At 44.4% G+C, this 24,998-nt stretch overlaps 1 protein-coding gene across 1 annotated transcript in view; it reads left to right on the forward strand.

The window, feature by feature from the left end:
• The window catches only part of LOC149138627 (Haloacid dehalogenase-like hydrolase (HAD) superfamily protein), a 232,583-nt gene that overhangs the window by 35,855 nt on the left and 171,730 nt on the right, over positions 1-24,998 (forward strand). Inside the window, exon 3 of the mRNA XM_089447098.1 lies at positions 24,773-24,841. Within this exon, the coding sequence (XP_089303224.1) occupies positions 24,773-24,841 (69 nt within the window). The remainder of the gene's footprint in view (positions 1-24,772; positions 24,842-24,998) is intronic.

Here is a 24,998-nt window from a genome sequence, read left to right on the forward strand (position 1 = left end):
AAATATTGAGTCTATTGTATAAATATTAAAAGGACCTCTCTGATATAATTTTAATATGCAACACTTTTGTAATTCGGCCTCTTTTCCAAATGAATGTGTCTTTTGAGTATTGGTGAACTCGAAGAGACAGAGGAAGCTGAAGAGCGAGAAGCTGAAGATCGAGAAGTCGAAGGTCGAGAAGCCAGAAGATCAAGCGAGCGAAAAGGAAGCCAAAGGTCAGGGCGTATCGAGCATCTATAACAAAGAACAAGGAAATTTTACAGGGGGTGTACTGTAAGAAACAAAGGAAGCTGAAGGTCTGGTAGACGTGGAAGAAGCAGGAGGACAGAAGTAAGTCATAGGTCCAGCAGGGTTGGGAGCAGAGAATTACTACCAAACAGATCCAGACAATTTACAGCAGAGGGTTGGAGCCCTTGGGGTTGGTGCCTTAGAACTGGAAGGATTGGTGTCCTGGGAGTTGGTGCTCCTAAATCCAAGGTTGGTGCCTTGACAAGACAGGGTTGGTGCTCTGGAGGTTGGAGCCTCACAAAAAGTCCAAGTTGGTGCTTGGCAACTGGTTGAAGCCCTATATACATTGTACTTGATTTATTGCAAAGATTATATTAATAAAAACATTTATTCCTGTTATTTATTTTTGTGTTCTAAATATAAATGAGTTCGCTGATAAAAATAACAATTGAAAAGAAATACTGATTCACCCCCCCTCTCAGTATTTCCAACAGGCCCAATCACAATGGATTTTCAGGAGTTATATATGAGCTTTAAGCAGAATGACCACATTCATACACTTCATGGACTCTAGGCAGGTGCTCCTTCTATCATCAACTCGCATCAAATGGAAAAGTTGTTGAAAAAGGGTCATCATGGAGTCATTGCCCAGTTTAATGCCATCCAGGCCATAGAATCCACTACTCTTCATATTCATCCTGAGATGCAACAGGTCTTAAACTGCCACCAGTAGGTATTTGACAAACCTAAAGAGCTTCCACCCTCTAGAGGGGAACATGATCATAGCATCACTTTGGTCCCTGGGGCCCAACCGCCTAATGTGCGCCCATATCGATATCCTTTCGCCCAAAAGAATGAAATTGAAAAAATCATCAAGGAACTCCTTGAAGCAAGTGTTATTCGTCCTAGCATCAGTCCCTATTCATCACCAGTGGTCATGGTGCTAAAGAAAGATGGGGAATAGCGCATGTGTCCGGACTTTCGGGCCCTCAACAAGCTCACTGTCAAAGACAAATTCCCTATTCTGGTTGTTGATGATTTGCTTAATGAACTACATGGTGCTCAATTCTTCACCAAGCTAGATCTTCGCTGTGGCTATCACCAAATACGCATGAAAGAAGTAGACATTCCCAAGGCTACTTTCCGAACTCATGAAGGCCATTATGAATTCTTGGTCATGCCATTTGGTCTTTGTAATGCTCCATCTACTTTTCAAAGCCTCATGAATCACCTGCTGAAACCATATCTCCGAAAATTTGTCCTCGTTTTATTTGATGACATTCTCATCTACAACCTAACCTAGGAAAAACATCTTCATCATGTAGACCTGATCTTGCAACTGCTTCGGAATCACAAATTATTTGTCAAATTGTCCAAGTGCTCTTTTGGAGTGGAAGAAGTCGAGTATTTGGGACACATTGTGGGTCGTGAAGGTGTCAGGGTTGATCCCAAAAAGATACAGGCAATGCAAGATTGGCCCCAACTAAAAACCTTGAAGAGTTTGAGGGGATTCTTGGGTCTCACTGGCTACTATCGCAAATTTGTCCGCAATTATGGTTGCATTGCTAGACCCCTCACTAACCTTCTCAAGAAAAATTCATTCCTCTGGACTGATGTAGCACAACAGGCATTTGTGGCTCTCAAACAGGCCATGTGTTCCACCCCAGTATTGGCACTACTCGACTTCACCAAATCTTTTGTAATTGAATGTGATGCTTCAGGGACTGGTATTGGTGCTGTCTTAATGTAGGAAGGTCGACCCTTGGCTTTCACCAGCCAACAACTGAGTGGGAAACATCTGGGACAATCTACCTATGAGAAAGAGATGATGGCCATCTTACATGCAGTAGATACTTGGCGACCATACTTATTGGGGCAACATTTCCAAATTCGCACAGACCATCAAAGCCTCAAATATTTTTTGGAGCAACGTCTATCATCGCCATAGCAAAATAAATGGCTGGCCAAAATGTTGGGATATGATTATGAGATAATTTATAAGAAAGGGCGTGAAAATGTAGTAGCGGATGCTTTATCGCGCCAATTTGAGGATGAAAGCACCCTGCTATCAATCTCTCTTCCCATACCAGATTGGATTGAAGAAGCCTGCAAGGAATGGTTTTCACACCCCTCTCTCTCCCAACTCATTAATAACTTGAGAGCAGATCCTAATTCCTCAGTTGGCTACTCTTGGAAGGATGAGATTCTTTGCTACAAGGATTGAGTAGTTATATCGCCGACATCCACCCTCAAAACTCACATTTTGGCAGAGTTGCACTCATCTCCCACTGCAGGGCATGCAGGCTTTCAGAAGACTTATGCTCGCACTTGTCGTTCTTTCTTTTGGACAGGCATGAAAAATGACATTCTTACTTTTGTAGTTGAATGTGATGTGTGTCAACGCCACAAAGGAGAAACAGTCAAGTTACCAGGAACCTTACAACCATTTCCAATCCCTGCCTCCGTCTGGACGGATGTTTCTATGGATTTCATTACTGGTCTCCCAAAGTCGGGCAACAAATCCGTCATCATGGTGGTTGTGGACAAACTTTCTAAATATGCTCATTTTTGCACTCTACCCCACCATTTACCCCTACTTTGGTGGCTCAAGCTTTCATGGACCAGATCTTCAAATTGCATGGCATGTCAACTTCCATTGTGTCTCATCGTGACCTGACTTTCACCAACGAATTTTGGCAAGAACTTTTCAAGCTACAAGGCAGCCAACTCCAATTGAGTACTGCCTATCATCCCCAAATTGATGGTCAAACTGAAGCAATCAACAAATGTTTGCAGACATACCTAAAGTGCTTCACTTCAGAAAAGCAACATCAATGGGTACAATGGCTACCTTTAGCTGAATGGTGGTATAATACTAACTATCATGAAGCCACCAAGATGACTCCATATGAAGTAGTGTATGGCCAACTCCCACCTTCACCTATTTCTTATATCCATGGATGCTCTAAGGTGCAAGCAGTTGATCAACTCCTACAGAATTGTGCTGCCATGCTAGCTCGTCTCAAAGATAATCTCCATCAAGCTCAGAATCGAATGAAGCAACAGGCAGACCAACATCGTTCAGAGCGCACATTTCAAGAAGGGGATCAGGTATTCCTGCGGTTGCAACCATATAAGCAAACATCGCTCAAAGAAAAGGGCTGCCAGAAATTAGCTCCAAAATTCTACGGACCTTATCAAATACTTCAGCACATTGGAGCAGTAGCCTACAAGCTGGCCTTGCCACCAACTTCAAAAATCCATCCAGTGTTCCATGTATCATGCCTCAAGAAAGTGGTGGGGAACAATTGCAGAATTCAAACCAGTCTACCTGAATTGGATGAGGAAGGTTCACTCTGGCTCCAACCTGAACAGGTCCTCGATACTCGTGAAAGACATCTGCGCGGCCACACGATCAAGGAAGTCCTCGTGAAGTGGAAAGACGCCTTTTCAGGAGATGCGACCTAGGAACCAACCACTATTCTTCAGCAGTTTCTGCAGCTTCAACCTTGAGGACAAAGCTGCTTTTGAAGGGGGGGATGTTAGGGTCCAACCCTAACCCCTTTATTTATGTAATAAACCCAATAGGGTCGAGTCATAGTCATAGTTAGTTAAAGAGTCAATAAAGCCCGTATTAATAATTGTAAGTGGTTAACCCACATTTAAGAAAGGGACCACAGTTAGTTGCAAACGGGCCATAATTAATAAATAAAGTGGTTAACCCATGTTATGCAAAGGACCACTAGTCGTTAGGTTGTTTAAGGTCATAAATAGTCGTAGCTAGAAGGGAAAGATCATCGAGTCTTATTTTGTAATCGAGCTCTGCTCTGCTGGAGGTTGCCCCCTCAAAGAGGCAAGTGAACATTGCTTTTATCTTTTAATAATAAAATACTTGCTGTTTTTCTCATTTTATTCTGTGTTTTGGGTTGTATTTCTTCGCATATTTGGTATTCTAGAATTTCTCGCAGGTCAAGAGCATAACATAGCATCGAATGTGCTCTAAGCCTCAAAATTTGCAGGGAGGCTAGGACACATGTATTCCACAATACCCATAAATCGTTTTTGGAAATTCCACTCGGAGATAGTTTTATTAAAATAATTAATTATTTTTAATGGATGCCTAAGTCTAAATTTAGGAAATTAAAATAATTAAGGGTATTAATCAAATTGAGTGAAACTTCTAGAAGAAGACGGAATCGAGTCCAAATGATCTGAGCCATTGATTAGAATCTAATCTGGGCCGTTGATTACTCAACTATTATAAGAAGGACTTCGATGGGAATTTGTAAAACACATCGGAGAGAGATCAAGAGATTGAATTTCTCAGAGAGGGCAACACAACAGTTGCTAGAGAATCGATCGAGGAGATTTCTTGCAGTGAGGGGCAAGGATAGTTTCCGGAGAAGTTTTCCTAGTCCGGAGAGTACAAGGCAGAGAGGGTAGAAAGACGTCCAAAGAGGCTGACGCAGGGCCACGCAGAGCTACATTGTGGCAGCGCAGAGCTTCAGAGGGAGATCGAAATTCTGCTGAGGAACAGTTAGGATTTAGTGCCGAAGCCAGGGTGTGAGACTAGGAGGCTAGAGAGCTGAAGTTTTCAACTAGCAGAGGATGAGTAGGAGGTGCCCGTGCAGTGCAGTCCTAGCTGCAGTGACGCGGAACTGCGCAGAGGCTCATCTCTAGTGCAGATCATTGCCGGTTCTTCCAGTGACAAGGTGAGATCATCTCACTATTTTTTTGCCTAGTTTCTCTATGTATCAAATAGCCAGTTGGGCATCCAACGAATTGTATTAAGAAAATTACTGCTTAATAATACAAACCTTCAGCTGTTGCACCGATTTTCCCGCATTGGGTTTTTCCGAGGACATTTGTCCAAAAATAATGATGTCATGTGTTGTGTATTTCTTTCTTGCTCAATGTCTTGTTTCCGCATTTAATTTAATTGGTAAAGGCTGCAGTGTATTAGTTTCGGTATTTACTGTAGGATGCAGTAAATAATTTGTTTAGTAATTTAACAAATAGAAGATACTTAATCAGTTGTCGCAGTAGAAATTTGGGTCTCCAAATTTTCACAAGCTTCTCCTCTAAGTGCATCTTCCGCTGCTCAGTAGTACCCTGGTACAACGTGGTGAGAGTCTCCCACATTTCTCTGGTAGTCATTTTGCCAACTATGTGTGAAACAATGTGATCCCGAAAACCATCAAGGATCAACCTCTTCGCCCGCGCCATCTCCTTTCTGTACTCCTTCAACCGATCTGCATCCATGGGGATAGCTACCACTGCATCTATGAATGACTTCAGGCCATATTCATCCAAAAGGAAGGACATCCTTGCCTTCTAGATGAGATAGTTGGAAGCACCATCCAACTTGTAAGGTCCTTGGGTACGGGTGCGTTCGGGCGCCGGGCGAAGTCACCGTGCACGGGCGGGCGCATTTGGGCGCGGGGCGAAGTCACCGTGCACGGGCGGGCGCGGGCGCACGGGCAGGCGCGGGCTGCACGACAGGCGGGCGGGTCTGCACGACAGGCGGGCGAGACTGCACGGCGAGCGGGTCTGCACGACAGGCGGGCGGGTTTGCACGACGGGCGGGTGAGCGCACACGGAAATGCGACGAAACCGTGAACAGAAAAGCGACAAAGCCAGCAACACTTATGAATGCGACTAAGTGTTGGGAGTTTTTTTATAGCGACTTGGAAGGAGGCTTGCGTGAGGACAAGGCCGACTTGAAGAGGAGCGTTTATGGGCGTGTGGATGCCAATTTGGGGGTCGGCCAAGGGGCTAACGCCCACATGAGGGACCACACATAAAACCATGTAAAGAGCATATATATATGACAATGTTGAGTCATTTGGAGCACTCAACTTCGTACAACTTCATTCACTCATACGCATAAGGGGTAAAACTGCAGGGGTAAAAGAAGGCTACACATATCTCATGCGTAGTACTTCTAAGGTACGGTTTTTGGACTTCTAGGTGCCGGTTTGGGTGAGACAAGCGTGTCGAGGTTAGAGTTATGTGTAGGACTTGACTAAGGGATCTTGGGTGGCTCGGGTGAGCACCTCCCTTCGTGCAAGGGTGCACATGTATTGTAAAAGGCAGGTTGCCTATCTATTGTAAAATTTGGTTAAGTGTGAGACCTTGTTCGGCCAAGACACACTTGTGTTGTAAATCTGATATTCTTGATATAATACATTGTTGGGCAGACTTTTCGAGAGTTGCCCCTCCCTTTATACTTGTTTGCAATTGTTGTTCTCGGTTAATTGCATATGGATAATGAATGAGTATGGGCTTCATTAAGTATAAAGGCTAAATAAGTTTACTTGGTTGCGAAACACAAACTAAGTATGTTAATGTTGGAATAGGCATAGTCCACGAATGTTAGTATTGTTAAAAAGAAAGCGTTCGGTGGTGCCGCACCTTCGCTACAAGCGGTTGAAAGACTATTGCAGGTGTAGGGGCGTGACAGTTGGTATCAGAGCTCGGTCGGAGCTGGTGACAGGTGAAGCAGGTGCAGATAAGGTTATGGAGAACAGTCTGGGTTTCATAGACTTGATGGTTTATGGCAAGGCCATTCAAGCTCTGGTAGACACGGGTGCTACACATAACTTTATGACAACACGGTTAGCAAAAGAGACTGGGCTGGAGGTCAAGGCAGTGAACTCTAGAGCTAAGGTGGCAGGTTTGGTACACGATGTACCTGTGCAGATGAAAGAATGGAAGAGTCAGTTAGACTTCATAGTGATGGAGATGAATGACTTCGATGTGATACTTGGACAAGAATTCTTGAAGGGCAACAAGGCTATTGTTGTCCCCTTCTGTGATGAAGATGTTGCAAACACGACTATGATGGAGGATGAACTTGAGGTTGATCAAGTTGAACCAGGGTCGTGCAGTTTGTCAACATGGATGGATGAGGTCACTCACAGGGAGGAGCCTCATGATGATGAAGTAAGTATTAATACTTGTGTTTCATTTGGGCATTTGGAAGATGGACCGTGTGCAGGGAAGGGCAAAGCCAGTTTGCCAAGGCAAGAGGACATCTCAGCATGGATGACTATGATGGAACCTTGTATGGAAGAGCAAGGATTGTCAGTTGTTGGAAAGCTTGTTGGGGTTACTTGTGACCTTATGATGAAAGGTGCAAGGACCCGGGACAAGGGTGGAACTTGATGATCGTTGTGGAAGAATGAGTCATGCTTTAGCCACATGAATTGGCTAAGTGCCCGGCATGACTCATGGACAGGTTGAGGAGGGCACACACTTGTGATGTTTTGGGTGGACTTGTCATGGCCGAGACCAAGAGCAAGTCTTGATGGACACTTTGGTGGAGGAGCTATGATGAAGGGACTCATGACATGATGATGAGATGGTTGGGTGACCGAGTTCACTAAACCGAAAGTTGAAGACTTGGATGGGATGGCCAGATGTTGTGATGTGTCTACTTGGTTGGACTACATGGGCAACTTAGTCATGGACATCAGGTTGGAGACTTGAAGATATGGAGCATGGCAGACCTATGCAAGGACATTGTGTGGAAGCACTTGTAGAGATGTCAAGGGACATCCAAAGAGGAGTGCTAGGGCAGGAATGTTATGCAGGAGGACTTGCTAGTGTGACATGGGGACTTGAGGATGGCACATTGCAGATGATGAAGAGGACTTCATGGACCTGAATGGGGCACATCAAGAGTTGATAAGATTGGAAACTTGAGGATGGCACATTGCAGATGATGAAGAGGCTTCATGGACCTGAATGGGGCACATCGAGAGTTGGTTTGAGGAGATGGTCTCTTCACATGGAGGAGGCACACATATGGACACATGTTGCAGATGAGATGGACGGAGTTTCCATGGACCTGAGCATGGATTATGGAGATACATACTGTGGTATGGGGAGCTTGGTGGCATCACTAGGCCGAGACATAGTGGAGACAGAGTCTCTACATATGTTGCAAGGATGTTTGCCTTGTGTAGAAAGGTCGACATCCTGGATGAATGATGATCTTGGTGGAGAGCTACCGAGATGGTATGTTGGCGAGGACGACAACGATTTCAGGTGGAGGAGGATGTAAGGTCCTTGGGTACGGGCGCGTTCGGGCGCCGGGCGAAGTCACCGTGTACGGGCGGGCGCGGGCGCACGGGCAGGCGCGGGCTGCACGACAGGCGGGCGGGTCTGCACGACAGGCGGGCGGGTTTGCACGACAGGCGGGCGAGGCTGCACGGCGGGCGGGTCTGCACGACAGGCGGGCGGGTCTGCACGACAGGCGGGCGGGTCTGCACGACGGGCGGGTGAGCGCACACGGAAATGCGACGAAACCGTGAACAGAAAAGCGACGAAACCAACAACACTTATGAATGCGACTAAGTGTTGGGAGTTTTTTATAGCGACTTGGAAGGAGGCTTGCGTGAGGGCAAGGCCGACTTGAAGAGGAGCGTTTATGGGCGTGTGGATGCCAATTTGGGGGTCGGCCAAGGGGCTAACGCCCACATGAGGGACCACACATAAAACCATGTAAAGAGCATATATATATGACAACGTTGAGTCATTTGGAGCACTCAACTTCGTACAACTTCATTCACTCATACGCATAAGGGGTAAAACTGCAGGGGTAAAAGAAGGCTACGCATATCTCATGCGTAGTACTTCTAAGGTGCGGTTTTTGGACTTCTAGGTGCCGGTTTGGGTGAGACAAGCGTGTCGAGGTTAGAGTTATGTGTAGGACTTGACTAAGGGATCTTGGGTGGCTCGGGTGAGCACCTCCCTTCGTGCAAGGGTGCACATGTATTGTAAAAGGCAGGTTGCCTATCTATTGTAAAATTTGGTTAAGTGTGAGACTTGGTTCGGCCAAGACACACTTGTGTTGTAAATCTGATATTCTTGATATAATACATTGTTGGGCAGACTTTTCGGGAGTTGCCCCTCCCTTTATACTTGTTTGCAATTGTTGTTCTCGGTTAATTGCATATGGATAATGAATGAGTATGGGCTTCATTAAGTATAAAGGATAAATAAGTTTACTTGGTTGCGAAACACAAACTAAGTATGTTAATGTTGGAGTAGGCGTAGTCCACGAATGTTAGTATTGTTAAAAAGAAAGCGTTCGGTGGTGCCGCACCTCGCTACAAGCGGTTGGAAGACTACTGCAGGTGTAGGGGCGTGACACAACCTGTTTTGATCTCGAAGTCCAGCAGTGGTCATTTCAAACAATGTCGAAAAGCTCCTCTTCACTTCTGCTCAATGGCTGCTAAGCTATTCGCACTCCCTTCTAGAGTGAGAAACTCTGCTCACAATGACTGCTGATCTGCAAGGGAAATCGAACTTCTTGAGACTAGAAGTTCCCTAAGGAAAAATTTCCCTCAGTGTGTCCTCTTCTTCCACCCGACGCTAGTTCTGCTCTAGCAAATTGCTGCAAAACTACTGCGTCCAGTTAGAGATTTGCTCTGCGAAAAATATTGGCTACTCCCTTTACCTCTGGAATCCCTCGATCTAGAAAGATTGAATTTTCTGTCCCCCTCTTAGAAAAATTGATTCTCCTCAAGAAATTTGACCTCTTGGCCAAGGTGACTGCGTTGCCTCTAGGGTTTCGATTTGCTGCCCTTCAATGAACAGCGAAACTCCCTCTTCCTTCACTACTGATCTCTCCGGCTGATCATCTGCGCTTTGATACCATGTGAAAATTCGGAAACCCGAATCCTATTGCAACAACTGGAAATAATTATCCTAATTGTTAAATTAATTTTTAACAATTTATTTACTGTTTGCTACAACAAATACTGAATCAATCACATTGCAACCTACACAAATAAACTGCGGAAGAAATAAACGCTGGAAGAAATACTAGCACACACATAAAATGATAGTTATTTTTGGAACAATGTCCCTGGAAAAACCCAACTTGGGAAAACTGGTGCAGCAGCTGAGGGTTTTATTATTATGCAACAGTGAAATAATTTGAGTACAATTGGATACCGAAAATTGCAATCATATAGAGAAAAACAGGGAAGAAAAAATCTGGTGAGGAATTTCCTCACTCCACAGGGAAATCTGGGCTCTGACCTCAGCTCAAATTGAGCAGTCCAAACTGGCTTTCCTCAGCTACTATGTCACCCTAGTGCAGTCACTTCTGCACTAAGCTCAAACCAACTTCCCCTCAAGCCGTTTGGTCTGCTGCTGTCTGGGAAAATGTCTCTCCTGGCCTCTGGAATCTTTGCCCAGCCTCTGGCACTGACACTCTGCGTTTCCGAAGTAGATTTGAAATTGCCTCTAGAGGCTACTGCACTGCTTTGCGTCAACCTCTTTGGCTTACTTGCCTCTCTGCAAATGCACTCACCGGAACCGGAATCCTTCCTTTGGCTTTAGTTTCCCTGCCCCTCTCTTACTGCTTCGATCTCACTGGCTCTCTCTCCGACAACTATTTACTGCTACTCTGGAAATCAATCTGCTCATGAAATCGAATTGCACAAGTGATTTCTCCAAGCTCCATCAACTTCTTCTTATAATCCTTTGTTGAGACTTCAACGGCCAAGAATAGATCTTAGTCGTTGGCTAAGATTTAATTTGAAGTCAATCCGTACGAGTTTCTAGAATATTCACACCTTAATTTAATTAATTTTGATTAATTAGTCATATCCCTAAGTTAGACCAAGGAAATATTTAAAAACTGACTAATAATTTAATTAAGTCATTTCTAGGCGGAATTTCCAGAAACGATTTCTGGTTTTTGGAGATCTCATGCATTCTAGCCTCTGCACAAAATTTCAAGGCTAGAACACATCCAATGCTACAAAAACTAACAAATAGTCTCCTCCTCATCCACCCTACCATGCTCACTGTCACTCTTGGCATTCCTCTTGGTCTCCTCTTGGATGAAATCATCCCACATCCTACTCCAAAGAAGAAAGTGCTCTCTGGCACCACCTATAAATCCATCCCACAGATTGGGAAAACCATCCAATGCCGTCATGACCACTGGTCCTCAAGGATAATCTCTCCCACTGCAGCCAACTCATCTCTCACTTGTGTGATCTTGGGAAGGTATGAGGTCATCGTGTTAGTGTTGGTCATCTTGGTGTTTTTTAGTTTCTCACACAACACTACCTTCCTATTCTCATTGTTACTCTGATAAAGTTTTATCATGGAGTCCTACATCTCATAGGCATATTTCTTCCATGATACATGCCGTATAATGTGGTCTTTGATAGCATCTAGAAAGATCCTTTATTCTTCACATCCTCTTGTTGAAGCATGCCATCTGAACTGGATCAGTTGGTTGTTGTACTTCACTCTACAGTATCCCACACCTCAACTTCCTCAAGCAGTAAGACTATCCTCTCCTTCCATGGGCCAAAATTTTCAGCCCCACTTAGCCTATCCTCCACCCTCAAACCAGTAGCCATTTAACTCTCTCAACCAACACAACTTCCACTCATTGAAAATTTGCAAACACCTCCCTCTCAACCACAGATCTCTAGTATATAGGAAGTTTTATGCTTGCTGGTCACTGTTTATCAGCTAAGGTTCAAAAGTCCTCGATACCATGTAGAAAATTTTAGGTCCCTGTAGCCCCTCCAGTTTTAGTTTGTTTTGCACATGAACTTTGTTGCCCACAACCCATTTCAATGTAGATGATATATAAACATAAATGTGCATTCAAATAAAAGACCGCTAGGCTACCACTACTTTCACTCTTTGCTTTCAGCTGATAATAGACAACACAAACATTTGGTCAATCTTTGACCTTGGAAAAACTCCAAATGGGAAAACCAGTTTGAAGGAGTATTTTGTTTGCTTATAATCTCAGAGAAATGTACACAACATTAAATCATGGGGGTACTTATCTCTTCCTTTAAAATTGTGCCAGCCTCTAGGAAATTGTATCACAGTCTGGAAACTCATGCCATAGGTTCAACAATCACTGCATAGAAACTCATGCCACTGAGTGAACATCCCAGCATCAAATTTTGTGCCTTTGCTCAACTTTATCTACTCAGAAAGTCGAGCCACTGAACTGACAACTTGGCCCTTGAAAATCATGCACATGCAACCTTCAGATTCATATTCAGATTTCTAGAATTTCGTGTCAGGCCTCTCTGCAATAAATGCGTTGACAAATTCCGGAAATGTGTGCTGCCAGTCTGCCATTTCCTCCTTGAAATGCATGCCTTTTGTTAGAGATTTTCGGAATAGCACTGTGTAATGTATGTGATCCATCCAACGTTTCGGATGGGATCTCCATCCATCATCAGGGACTAAAGAGAGCCTTGTGAGTAAACGAGTGCTGGAAGGCCCTTTAATAGGATTTTTTTTTTGAATTATGTATTCGTTGGAATAACCATTAAAAGTTCAGATTAATATATAATATTTGTCCAACTTTGAAAAATTATAATATTTGACCGCCCACTTCATGAAAAATAGTAAAATATTAGTTCCGAAAATCTTAATAACCAAGATGATCGAGAAGTAGATTGAGAAATGAATTAGTAGAAAAAAGGAAGAGGATTTTTATTTATATTTGAAACAGGAATTAGTTGAAAAATTAAGAATTAGTTGAAATTTGAAGATTAAATATTCAAACATTAATTAAAGAATTTAAAATTTTTCTTGAAAAACTGAACTTATTGAAAGGAGCTGTCTTTGGTGCGACTTTTTGGACTTTCCGGTGTCAGAATCCGGTGGAAATATTTGAGGTGAAATCTTGATGTGTGTTATTTAAACTGGTTTTTTGACTATATATATGGATTCAGTGCCCTGAAAAACCCCTAGGGCACTTTGATTTTGCATGGCTTACCCATCAAACTTGTGGTTTCAATAAATTCCTGTCGGATTTTAGAGAAATTAGACCGGAAAAACACACCGGAATAGCTTCCAAAAAGTCGCACTAAAGACAACTTGTTATTGAAATTTAACATAGATTAGATAATAAATAATAAATACATTCATCTATATTTGTATCTTGAAATTAAATATGACAAAATTAAATGAACTAGATCCAAAAACTAGGGATTAATAAGATGAAGGGGCATTGGTAAATCCACAAGAATTTGTAATATTCCTAATGGAAATTTTACAATGATAACAAAGACATGCAAAGATAGCAACACAAAAATTTTCAGAAATGCATACACATAAACCATAAATTTCTCCAAATCCACAAACTGGCAAAGGTTTCATTAATAATAGTTGCTGTGGTACAAATGAGTTGGGGAAAATGCACCTGGGCTTGTACAAGGCAAGCTACAAGCACCAGGTGATGAATACAAGAAAGCCCAACAGCTACAATAGCAAGCTCCTCCAGAAAACTGTGTTGCTACTCCAAAACTGCACTGCTGCCTGACTTCGCCCCCTGATTTGCCCACTCTAGAGTGCCCAAAAAATTATCGGAAATTGGGAATGCGATCCTCGCCCAAAACCCAGAAAAACCCATAAAACCCAGAAAGGGTTTCCCTTGGTTCCAACCTTCAAAATTTGGCCCTTCACAACTTGACCCTCCCCCAATTTCGAACTCTGTTACTGTGATTGATCCTGTCAATCTCTGCTCTCCCAACTCCAACAATCCTCCTCAAATGGCCCTCCAAATGATTTCCCAACACCCCAACTCCAAACTCCCCCAGATGATGCTGCCCCAAAAGAGCCTCACTCCAATGACTGCGCAATCATGGAGGAGATGACACAGTCCTGTGTATGAGGAAGTGAGAACTGCGTGTAGGCTAGTCCTCTTGGCTGTAGCTGCCCTCCACACTCCTGAAAATGATGAAAGAACACTCCTGTAGCTTCTCCGGTCAATTCCTCGACAACACTGCTCCACAAACAACAAGTGACTTCTCCCTCTGCGTAGTGGTGGCTCCCAGACTGCGTGCTCTACCCCCAGAAATGCGTGGGACTTGTAGCTAATGCTTCTTCCAGTCTTAGTGATGAAGGAAAGCCTTCCTTGGGTGGCACTCGAAGTCCACCGAAGAAAGGTTGAGCTTCTCTCCTTGGGAAGCTCTTGTGCTAAACAACACAATATTGGCTCAGTTGAACAACGAAGGCAAATTCGATTTTCAAATAGGTAAAAGACTCCTATTGCTCCCTCATTCCTTTCTTTTATAATTTCTGGCCATGCATTCCTTGTGGGTCCCTCCACCAATTCGATTTGCCTCAAGGAATTCGAATTCCTTCTTCCCCAAGTGCGTACTTCATGTGGGCCCCATATTCCACTAGCATACAAATAAAGTACTTTTCTTATGTTTTCCACCAAAATTTGTCTTGAGCTAGTATTAATCAAAATTATAAAAAATTTATTTTCCAAACATTAGGAAAATTTAGGAAGGAACATTACAGTCCTCCCCTCCCGGATGTTGCTTGACCCCAAGCAACTGTAAAACTGGAGGCTGTAAATTTTGCTCATTCTCCCATGTAGCGTCCTCCTCTGGTAAATCTTTCCACTTGACCAAAAGCTCCCTGACCACCTTGTTTCTCAACTTCCTCTCCCGGGTCTCTAATATGAGTTCTAGTGTCAAAATCAAATGCCCCTCATCATCCAACGGAGGCAACTTGGTTGCTGCTACGACCTACTGTCCCAACACCTTTTTCAGGCATGAGACATGGAACACGTGAATCCGGCTCTCTGAAGGCAGCTCCAACTCATAGGCCACCTCACCTACCCTCTTGACCACCCGATAAGGCCCATAGAAGCGTGGCCGCAGTTTTTCTGCACCCTTTTGCTTGAGTGAAGATTGTTTGTACGGTTGCAAGCGTAGGTAGACCATGTCCCCTACTTCGAACTGTCTCTCCACCCTGTGCTTATCAACATATATCTTTTGCTGATTTTGGGCCACCTGCAAATTGTTCTTGAGAGCCCAGAGAATCTCCTGGCTCTCTTGAACCCAGTCCTTGGCCCTTGGGGCCTTGCTATCTCCAAACACCATGTCAAAAAAAGTAAGAGCATCGTACCCATAAAGAGCTCGGAAAGGGGACATACCAATGGACATATGATAAGTTGTGTTGTAGCAGAACTCCCCGAGATGTAGCCACTTGACCCACGCTCTCTGTTGCCTAGTCACGTAGTTGCGCAGGTACCCTTCCAACCATTTGTTCACAATCTCTGTCTGCCCATCAGTTTGGGGGTGATAGCTAGTGCTGGGTGTAAGCTTTGTCCCCACTAGCCGGAACAACTCCTGCCAAAAAGCCCCCATAAATCTGTTGTCCCTGTCACTCACAATGGTCTTGGGAAGACCATGCAACCAGAAAACCTCCCGAAAGAACAACTCAGCCACCTGGGAGGCTAAAGATCTCGATGAAATAGCAAAGAAGTGGGCAAACTTGGTCAATTTGTCGACCACCACATAGATGTAGTCCTGCCCTTGCGCAGCTGGAAGCTCGGTGATGAAGTCCATGGATACGCTTTCCCACTTCCTCTCCGGAATGGGAATCGATTATAGCAAACCGACTGGGTGGGTCAGCTCCACCTTGTTTCTCTAGCAATCCACGCACTCCCTCATGTGCTTCAACACATCTCCCTTGAGCCCCCGCCAAGAGAATCTCTCCCTGACAGCACGGTATGTCTTGAGGAAGCCCGAGTGCGCTGCTAGTGGAGAATCATGGGTTGCCTGCATGATCCTCTCCTTCAGCTGAGATCTTGGCACCAGATAGATTCGGTCCTTGTAGTAAATCATATTGTCCATCAGCCGGAATCGGTCATCTCGGTGTGTGCCATCCAAAATATCACAAGCCTGCCTGTCCTTGGAGTACTCAACCAATAGTTGAGCCTTCCAATCCTGTGTGACATCCATCAAAGACAGCGCTGCTGGTCTCCTAGAGAGGGCATATGCTACCACATTGTGTTTTCCCTTCACATACTCAATCTCAAAATCGTAAGCCTGGAGCTTACTCATCCATTTTTTTTGCCTCTCCTCTAATGACCGCTGCTCAAGGAAGAATCGAGGACTGTTGTGATCAGTCTTCACTTTGAACTGGCTGCCCACTAGATACTGTCTGAATTTGGCCAGTGCATGCATCACTGTGAACATCTCCTTGTCATACACAGAGTACAACCACTCATGAGGCGGCAGTTTCCTGCTCTCAAATGCAACAGGACGGCGACCCTATGTCAGAACGGCCCCAACCCCTTCACTGGAGGCATCACACTCCAGCACAAAGGACCGTGTGAAATTCGACAAGGCTAAGACTGGGCAGCTGCTCATGACCCTCTTGAGGTGCTCAAAAGCCTCCTTTGCCACCTGCGTCCACTCAAAAGCTCCCCTCTTCGTCAAATCCGTAAGAGGTGTTGCAAGCTGTGAGAACCCTCTCACAAATCTCCTGTAATATGTACAAATGCCCAGGAACCCCCTCAACTCCGTCACGTTCCTCGGTGTGGGCCAATACAGTATAGCCTGAATCTTCTCCTGATGTACCTTCACATCATCTTCTTTAATCACATGCCCCAGGTACAACATCTCTGTTAGTCCAAACTCACATTTGGACATCTTTGCATACAACTGCCGCTCCTCAAGTATGTGAAGCACTTCCTCTAGATGTTGAAGGTGCTCCTCCCATGTCCTGCTGTAAATGAGTATGTCATCGAAGAAAACCAGGACAAAGCGTCTCAGTTGTCCACGAAACACGTGGTTCATACAAGACTGGAATGTAGCTGGAGCGTTGGTTAGCCCAAAGGGCATCACCAAGAGCTCGAAATGTCCATAATGGTACCGAAAAGCAGTCTTCGGGACATCCTGCTCCCTCACGCGGATTTGGTGATACCTCGAATGCAGATTTATGTTAGAGAAGTATTTAGCGCCTTTAAGCTCGTCCATTAACTCATCTATGCGTGGAATGGGGTATTTGTTCTTCAAGGTCTTCTTATTGAGAGCCCGGTAGTCGATACACATGCGCAGCGTCCCATCTTTCTTCTTCACTAGCACCACAGAAGAAGCAAATGGGCTCGAGCTAGGCTTGATGTGTCCCAATCTCAACAACTCCTGAATGGCCTGCTCTATCTCATCCTTATAGGCATTTGGGTGCCTATAAGGGGTGGTGATGATTGCGTTCACCCCCTCCTCCAGCTCAATGGTGTGCTCAAATCCACGGTCTGGTGGTCTACCTGGTGGAACATCCCCAAAAACCCCCTGGTGCCTCTCCAATAAGGCTAGTATATCTGGGTGTGTAGCTTGCGCCCGTGTCCCTGACTCAGAAATCCACAACTCAACTGCCCACTCCACATCTCCATGTCGTAAATCTGCCTCCATCCAGTGGGCTGAAACTGTCTGAGGGGGATAAGAGTGCATTCCCCTCAGCAATACAAGCTTCCCATCTAGCCCCTTGAACTCCATCTCTAACTTTTGCCAATCAGTAGTGACCTTCCCCAATGCGTACAACCACTGGACATCCAACACCACATTGGTGTCTGGGACATCAACCACGAAGAAATGATTAGTGAGTGAGTAGTTCCCCATCTTCAAGGTTAGCCTAGGGACATACTTAGTACACTGCATGGTCCGGTCTCCGGGTACCAAAACTGAGAACCCCTCAAATGTAGCTGTCTGGATGCCCCTACTTTCCACCATCTAGGCATTAATGAAATTGTGGGTGGTTCCACTATCAACCAGGATTGACACACGCTGCCCCTGTATGGTCCCCCTGATCTTGAGTGTCAAATACTTCGACACACCCCGAAGTGAAGCAAGGACTCCCCCGGTTGGGGCAAATGGTCCTCTTCTAAGTGGTGGTGGTGGCCCTCCTGATGATGGTCCTCCCTCATCTCCTGGCTCCTCTACTATCTCAGCCTCCTCCTCCTCAGGCTCACTATCTGAGAACACCTCAATGAAATGGGCCTTGCCCTTGGTGCACTTGTGCCCAAGGCTCCTGGCACGTGAAACATAACCTCCTCCTCTTGAGGTCCCTCTGTGTGTCATCATCCAACTGGCCACGTCCTCCATCTCTCTGTGGTGGCATCACATCTTTGTTCCCATGTGGGGCTGTGGGTCTCGTGGGAAGAAAGGCTCGGTTCTTGGGCACTACATCAATCATGTCCTGGGTCCTGGAAATGGCATCCTGAAGTGATGTGGGCTTGTAAGCCCTCACCCAGCGGCTCAACAAGCCCCTCCACAAACAACATGATCAACCGTGCCTCTGAAATATCTGTCACCATCACTGTGAGTCTCTGGAACTCTGTAATGTAGACCTTTGTGCTGCCAGTTTGTCTCAAGTGGGCCAGCTCTCTGAAATGCAGCTCCGGATCCTTCCTCTCAAATCTCTCCAACAACCTCCTAGTGAACTCCATGTAAATGGTGATGTGAATGTGCCCCAATGTGATGAGTCTGTGATACCACCACTCCTGTGCATCCCCTTCCAAGTGAAGGGTGGCGAAATGTATGGCATTAGCTTCCCTCATGGGATTCAAGTGGAAGTATGTATCAAGTTTTTGGATCCATGCCTTGGTTGAGCTCTTCGCTGACCCATCAAAGTTTGGAAGTGTGACCTTCCCTGCTATCTTCTGCACATCCTGGTTGGATGCTCCTCCCCTATAGTGGCCTCTAGCCCCAGTAGTGCGCCTCTCCTTGAGGTGAATATACTCTCCAAAGGACATCACTCACTTGATCCAGGCATCCAACCCCTCATACTCATCAATGCCCGAGGCAACATAATGTACCAAGTCCGCAACCGAATCCGGCTCTCTCTTCGGGTCGGCCTCCTCCATGAAATGAGGCATAGTGGGACAACCATCTTGCCCACGTTGTGGGATGTGTGGAAGCTGATAGGTACAACTGCCTCCTGCAGCTCTAGAACCCCTGTCACCTTGAGGTTCTCCCTCCGACCTTCCACCCATTTGTAGGCCCATCACCTGCTGCATCATGTCCATCATCAATTGCCCTTGCCTCATCATCTGCTGGTTTGTCCTTAGCAGCTCTTCTAAGACCTGGTCCATGTTCCTCTGCCTGGGTTGCTCATTCTCTTCTTGGTTGTCCATCCTGCCTCTGATATTCTCCACTTCAGTGTCTAAGAATGGGTTTGGGCCCTCTTCTCTACCTCGACCCCTGCCTTTGCCTCTACCACGACCTCTATGGAAAACCAGTCCTTGGTATCTCGGTGGCATCACCTGCTCTTGTTCCCCACCCTAGCCAAGAACATGCTCTGATACCACTGTAATATTCCTAATGGAAATTTTACAATGATAACAAAGACATGCAAAGATAGCAACACAAAAATTTTCAGAAATGCATACACATAAACCAGAAATTTCTCCAAATCCACAAACTGGCCAAGATTTTATTAATAATAGTTGTTGTGGTACAAATGAGTTGGAGAAAATGCATTTGGGCTTGCACAAGGAAAGCTACAAGCACCAGGTGATGAATACAAGACAGCCCAACAACTACAATAACGGGCTCCTCCAAAAAACGACGTTGTTGCTCCAAAACGACACTACTGCCTGACTTCGCCCCTTGATTTGACCACTCTAGAGTGCCTAGAAAATTCTCGGAAATTGAGAATGTGATCCTTGCCCAAAACCTAGGAAAACCCAAAAAGGGTTTCCCTTGGTTCCAACCTTCAAAATTTGACCCTTCACACCTTGGCCCTCCTCCAATTTCGAATTCTGTTACTGTGACTGATCCTGACAATCTCTGCTCTCCCAACTCCAACAATCCTCCTCATACGGCCCTCCAAATGATTTCCCAGCACCTTAGCTCCAAACTCCACCGGATGATGCTGCCCCAAAAGATCCTCACTCCAATGACTGCGCAATCATGTTGGAGATGACACAATCCTGTGTATGAGGAAGTGAGAACTACGTGTAGGCTAGTCCTCTTGGCTTAGCTGCCCTCCACACTCCTAAAAACGATGAAAGAACACTCCTGTAGCTTCTCCGGTCAATTCCTCGACAATACTACTCCACAAATAACAAGTGACTTCTCCCTCTGTGCACTGGTGGCTCCCAGACTGCGTGATCTACCCCTAGAAATGTGTGGGACCTATAGCTAATGCTTCGCCCAGTCTTAGTGATGAAGGAAAGCCTTCCTTGGGTGGCACTCGAAGTCCACCGAAGAAAGGTTGAGCTTCTCTCCTTGTGAAGCTTTTGTGCTAAATAACACAATATTGGCTCGGCTGAATAGCTAAGACAAATTCAATTTTCAAATAGACAAAAGACCCCTATTGCTCCCTCATTTATTCCTTTTATAATTGTTGGCCATGCATTCTTTGTGGGTCCCTCCACCAATTCGATTTGCCTCAAGGAATTCAAATTCCTTCTTTCCCAAGTGCATACTTCATGTGGGCCTCATATTCCACTAGCATACAATAAAGTATTTCTCTTATGTTTTCCACCAAAATTTGCCTTTAGCTAGTATTAATCAAAATTGTAAAAAAATTATTTTCCAAACATTAGGAAAATTTAGGAAGGAACATTACATAACTTTATTTTTTCAGTCAACAACCAAACTTAGAAAAATATACAGAGGTTAAGAATTGAAGCGAAAATATTAATAAATATTAAATTTTTGTATTAGAGGATTAAACAGAGTAAAAATTATTAACCAAGTTTAACGAGAAATGACCCAGTGGAAAAAAGGAATTAGATTTTATTTATTGAAGAAATTAAGAATTAGTTGAAAATTTATTAGTAGTTAATAAATATTTAAACATTAATTAAAGAATTAAAAATTACTTGAAAATTTAAACTTATTTAAATTATTAAGAACAAACATAGAAGAAGTATATTTATCTATATTTGTTATTAACAAATTAGATAAATTTGATCCAACCTTTAATTGAATTAGGGACTAATAAGATGAAGGTGGATTGGTAAATCAAGAATTTTCTTATGTTTCAGTAAATGGTTAACAATAAAACTAGACAAATATAACGAGGTTAAGAATTGACGCGAAAATTATTAATAAATAATGAATTTGTGTACTGCTGCCCATGACACTGCCACTGACACTGCTACATCTGTACTGCAACTCCCTCTCAACATGCTGCCCATAACATTGCCATTGCTAACTGCTGCGCTGCAACTCAGTTACCGAGAAGTAAGTAACTGATTTCTCCCAACCACTGACATCCCGGTCAGTCTGGAAGCCTCATGATGCTGAAGTTATCTCAGCTGCTATCCTGTGCTCCCTCTGCTGCCACTGCGATGCTGCAACCTCTTCTGTGCCTCTCGCATTGTTGCAACTTCCAGTACGTTGCTACAAACTTCTGCGCTCTAGCACTGCTTTGCCGCTCCATCACACCTTGCTCCACCCGACACCTGTCATCATGCCACTGTCGTTAAGGGCTCTCGTAGCCGAATGTGATCGAAGTGTTTGGGCACCTCAAGGATCCTGCCCTTGCATGTAGTCCTCCTGACTACAACTCGATGTCTCCCCACCTATTCTCTAGAGGTGCATGAGCACTCATGGCACAATCGTCATCAATCTCGACATCCTTCTCCGCCTTTGCTGGAGCTGCCTTTGAGTCAGAAGTTTCTCCCTTGCCTTTCTTCCTGGGGCACTGAGATGCATAATGTTCCAGCGCCCCACAGTTGAAGCACTTGACCTTGGAGATGTCCTTCTTTTTCCTCTTCCCTTGTTGTCTCGCAGATGCTAGAGCCACATCCTCCTCCTCCTCTTTCTTGACTCGAACTCCCTTATTGCTACTCCCCGCCTTAGTCAACCTCTTGATCTCTTCTTGTCGAAGAACTGCCCACATCTCCTCCCAACTGGGGAGAGTCGCTCTGCCCAAAATGTTTTGGACAAACGTCTCCCAATCCTTGGAGACTGCATTTAGAGTAGTCCTGACCATAAACTCTGGATCTAGTTTAGACCCCATGGAAGTAAGTTGGTCGCGAATTCCTTGCAACCTGAGGAGGAAGTGATCTATCACCTCTCCTTTCTGCATCTGATATGATCTCAGCTGATTCTCCAATAACATCTTCTGCTGCATGGAAGAGCGAGGTATAAGGTGGTCAGGGTCTCCCACGTCTCCCTTGATGTTGACTTCTCAGCAATATGTGGTATTGCATGATCCTTGACCCCGTCTAGAATCATGCATTTCGCCTTCGCCATGGCCTCCTCATACTTCTCATTAGCATTCGGGTCCGCTGGGAATCGGGATAGCTACGGTTTTCAAGGCATAGTCCTTGATGCGATGTTTATCCAGGATTGCCAGGATCCTGGCCTTCCAGATGACAAAATTGGAAGCCCCGTCCAATCTGTCCTAATCCCTCAATCCGTTCACTGCCATCTCTGCTCCTCTTCTAGACTCCCTCTGAGTCTCGACTTCCCTCCTAGAAATCTGCCAACTGTCGAATCACTCCTCTCCAATCCCCCTTTGCTGTTGCAACTCGGATCTGGATTTCTTGGCTAGAAATCCGTCGAGGTAGTGCTTCCCTCTACCTTGGTTTCGTCTCCTTAGACACTGTTCTGCTCAGACAGAAACAACGTCCCACCAGCTCCTCAAATCACAATCTGCACAACTCCCTTAGCCCCGACAACTGAAGAATCTGAGCCCTTCTGGCTCTGCGCATCACAGAGCTGGATCAGCTCCTCCTGGCCTCAGCGTCAATCCTTCCTGACTGAGAAAGATGACTGGGCATTGCGTAGGCCTGATCTGCCCCTCCTCTGCCTCTGCGCTGGCTCTCCTCCTGGCTCAGAATGCTGACGCAGGCTCTACGTGAGCCTCTGCGTCAACCTCTTAGCACTGCGTCACTCCTCCTCTTGCCTTTTCAGCTCTAGAACATCGATGTCTATCGGGGCAACTGTTTCTTTGCTGCAAATCCTCAGTTTTCTTCTGCTGGTGTCTTCAGTCCTTCTTGATCTGCAATCCCTCTGATACCATGTGAAAATTTCTGAATCTAACACATCAAAAACCCCTACTGCATTTTCTGGTTTACTATCTCCTACTTGTTCTTTACATTAACAAGTTATTTAAATACATAAATATCGAAGTAAACACAAATGCAACCTTCACAAATATACAGATCAACAACTGAAATAAACTGAGACAACACAAGGGACACCATTATTTTTGGACAATCGTCCCTGGAAAAACCCAATGCAGGAAAACCGGTGTAGCATATAGAGGGTTTTATTATTAAGCAGATTCTGAATACAACTAGGGTGCCAAAAATGGCTTACTCTTCAGAGAATATCCTTGGCAGCAACACCTCTATTCGGAGATAGATATTTCGGCAAATCAACAGCCGGATGAACAATCCTCTAGTGACTGTGGATGTTCCTTGTGTTGGACAACGAAAGTTGCTCCACGCACAGCTCTGGAACTGCGTCACCCTCTCTCAACTAATCTGCTCTCAGTCTGCCCCACAGATTTCCTCAGCGCAACCTCTAAAGCTCTTTGCGTTAATTGTGTCAGCCTCTATGGCCTCTGCGTCAGCTTATTTGGTCCTCTGCGTCCTCTGGACTGGCTTCCTTAGCCTCTGCGTCAACCCTTGCTACCTCTACGCCAGCCTTCCTAGGCTCTACGTTGTCTCTTCCGACACTCTGCTGCCTCTCTGATATGTACTCTTTGGCCTCCTGCTGAACTGTCCCTCACTGTCACTGATCACTTGTTCGATTTCCTCAGCAAACCTCCCCCCCAAAAAATCGAACTAACTGATCTCTCTTGGTGTCTTGGTGTATCTCTAACTGACCCTCAAGCCTACTCTTATACTTTTCTTGTTGACGAATCAACGACCGAGATTAAGTCTCTAATCAACGGTTAAGATTAGAACTGGCTTGATCCTCATCACTTAGAACTTTGTCACCCATTTTATATTAATATACATTAATATTTTTATTTTCCTAAGTTTAGACTTGGGAACCCATTAAAAATATTAATTATTTTAATATCTCTTCATCTGGGTGGAATTTCTTCAAACGATTTGTGGGTCTTGGAGATCTCATGTGCACTATGTAATTTTTGAACCTCATAAAGTGACTAAAAGTCACATGACTTTAATACCTCAAAAAGTCACCCACTAATAAAGTGTCTCATGTGTTTTTCTAGGCCAAGGGCAAAAAGCACTAGGAAACACCTCCTTGGCACCCTTTTTCTCAACAATCATTAGCTTTTAAATATATTTAGGAAGTAACGATTTCATAAATTCTTATCCATATGCTTCACCTGACTTGAGATTGCCTTGGAATCGATAGTTACATGAATACAACCTCTCTTCCCTTGGCCTTATGTATTGATCCATATTGACTATTATTTGTTAATTGTTTGCGAAGACAGCTAATTCTTTTCAACTATGGTAACTCAGATTCTTTTTGAAGCTCCATTAGCTTACAAATATGATTTATTGTTATTACAAAAGTATATTTTGATGAACTTGACACTGCCCATGAAAATGACAGTTTTTGTCATGTTATCTCTTATAACTCTATTACACATATTTCTTGATTAGGCACTCTTTGAATCCCAAGATGAGGTTGAACTTAATCAATCTGCAGAGGCTCATTAGATCATGTCTTGTTGGTTCCAAACATTCATATCATTATGGTATTTCTTAGTTTTTAAACAGGGCCTAATTGCTTGATTTAGTTTTCTATTTCATGAAAAGGTTGTCATGGATTAATGCAATTTTTGCTGTTAGGCTATTGGAGCTGAGCATGGAGAGGCTTTTGAAGCTTATAGACCAAATGGACCATTAAAAGTTGATGTGGTAAGTTCCCTTCAAGCATATGATCAAATGTTGTAATCTGACAGGTTTTATTGAATATGTATCTGACAGTGTTACAAGCTTTAGTGAATCTTTACCTGACAGTGTTACGGTTTTTCTGTGTAAGTTGTGTGCATTTCAGTTTTTTCCTTCTAATATT

This window comes from Pinus tabuliformis, chromosome X (genome assembly GCF_031772625.1).
Source record: "Pinus tabuliformis cultivar Carrire ecotype Pingquan chromosome X, CPIR1, whole genome shotgun sequence".
NCBI lineage: Eukaryota > Viridiplantae > Streptophyta > Pinopsida > Pinales > Pinaceae > Pinus > Pinus tabuliformis.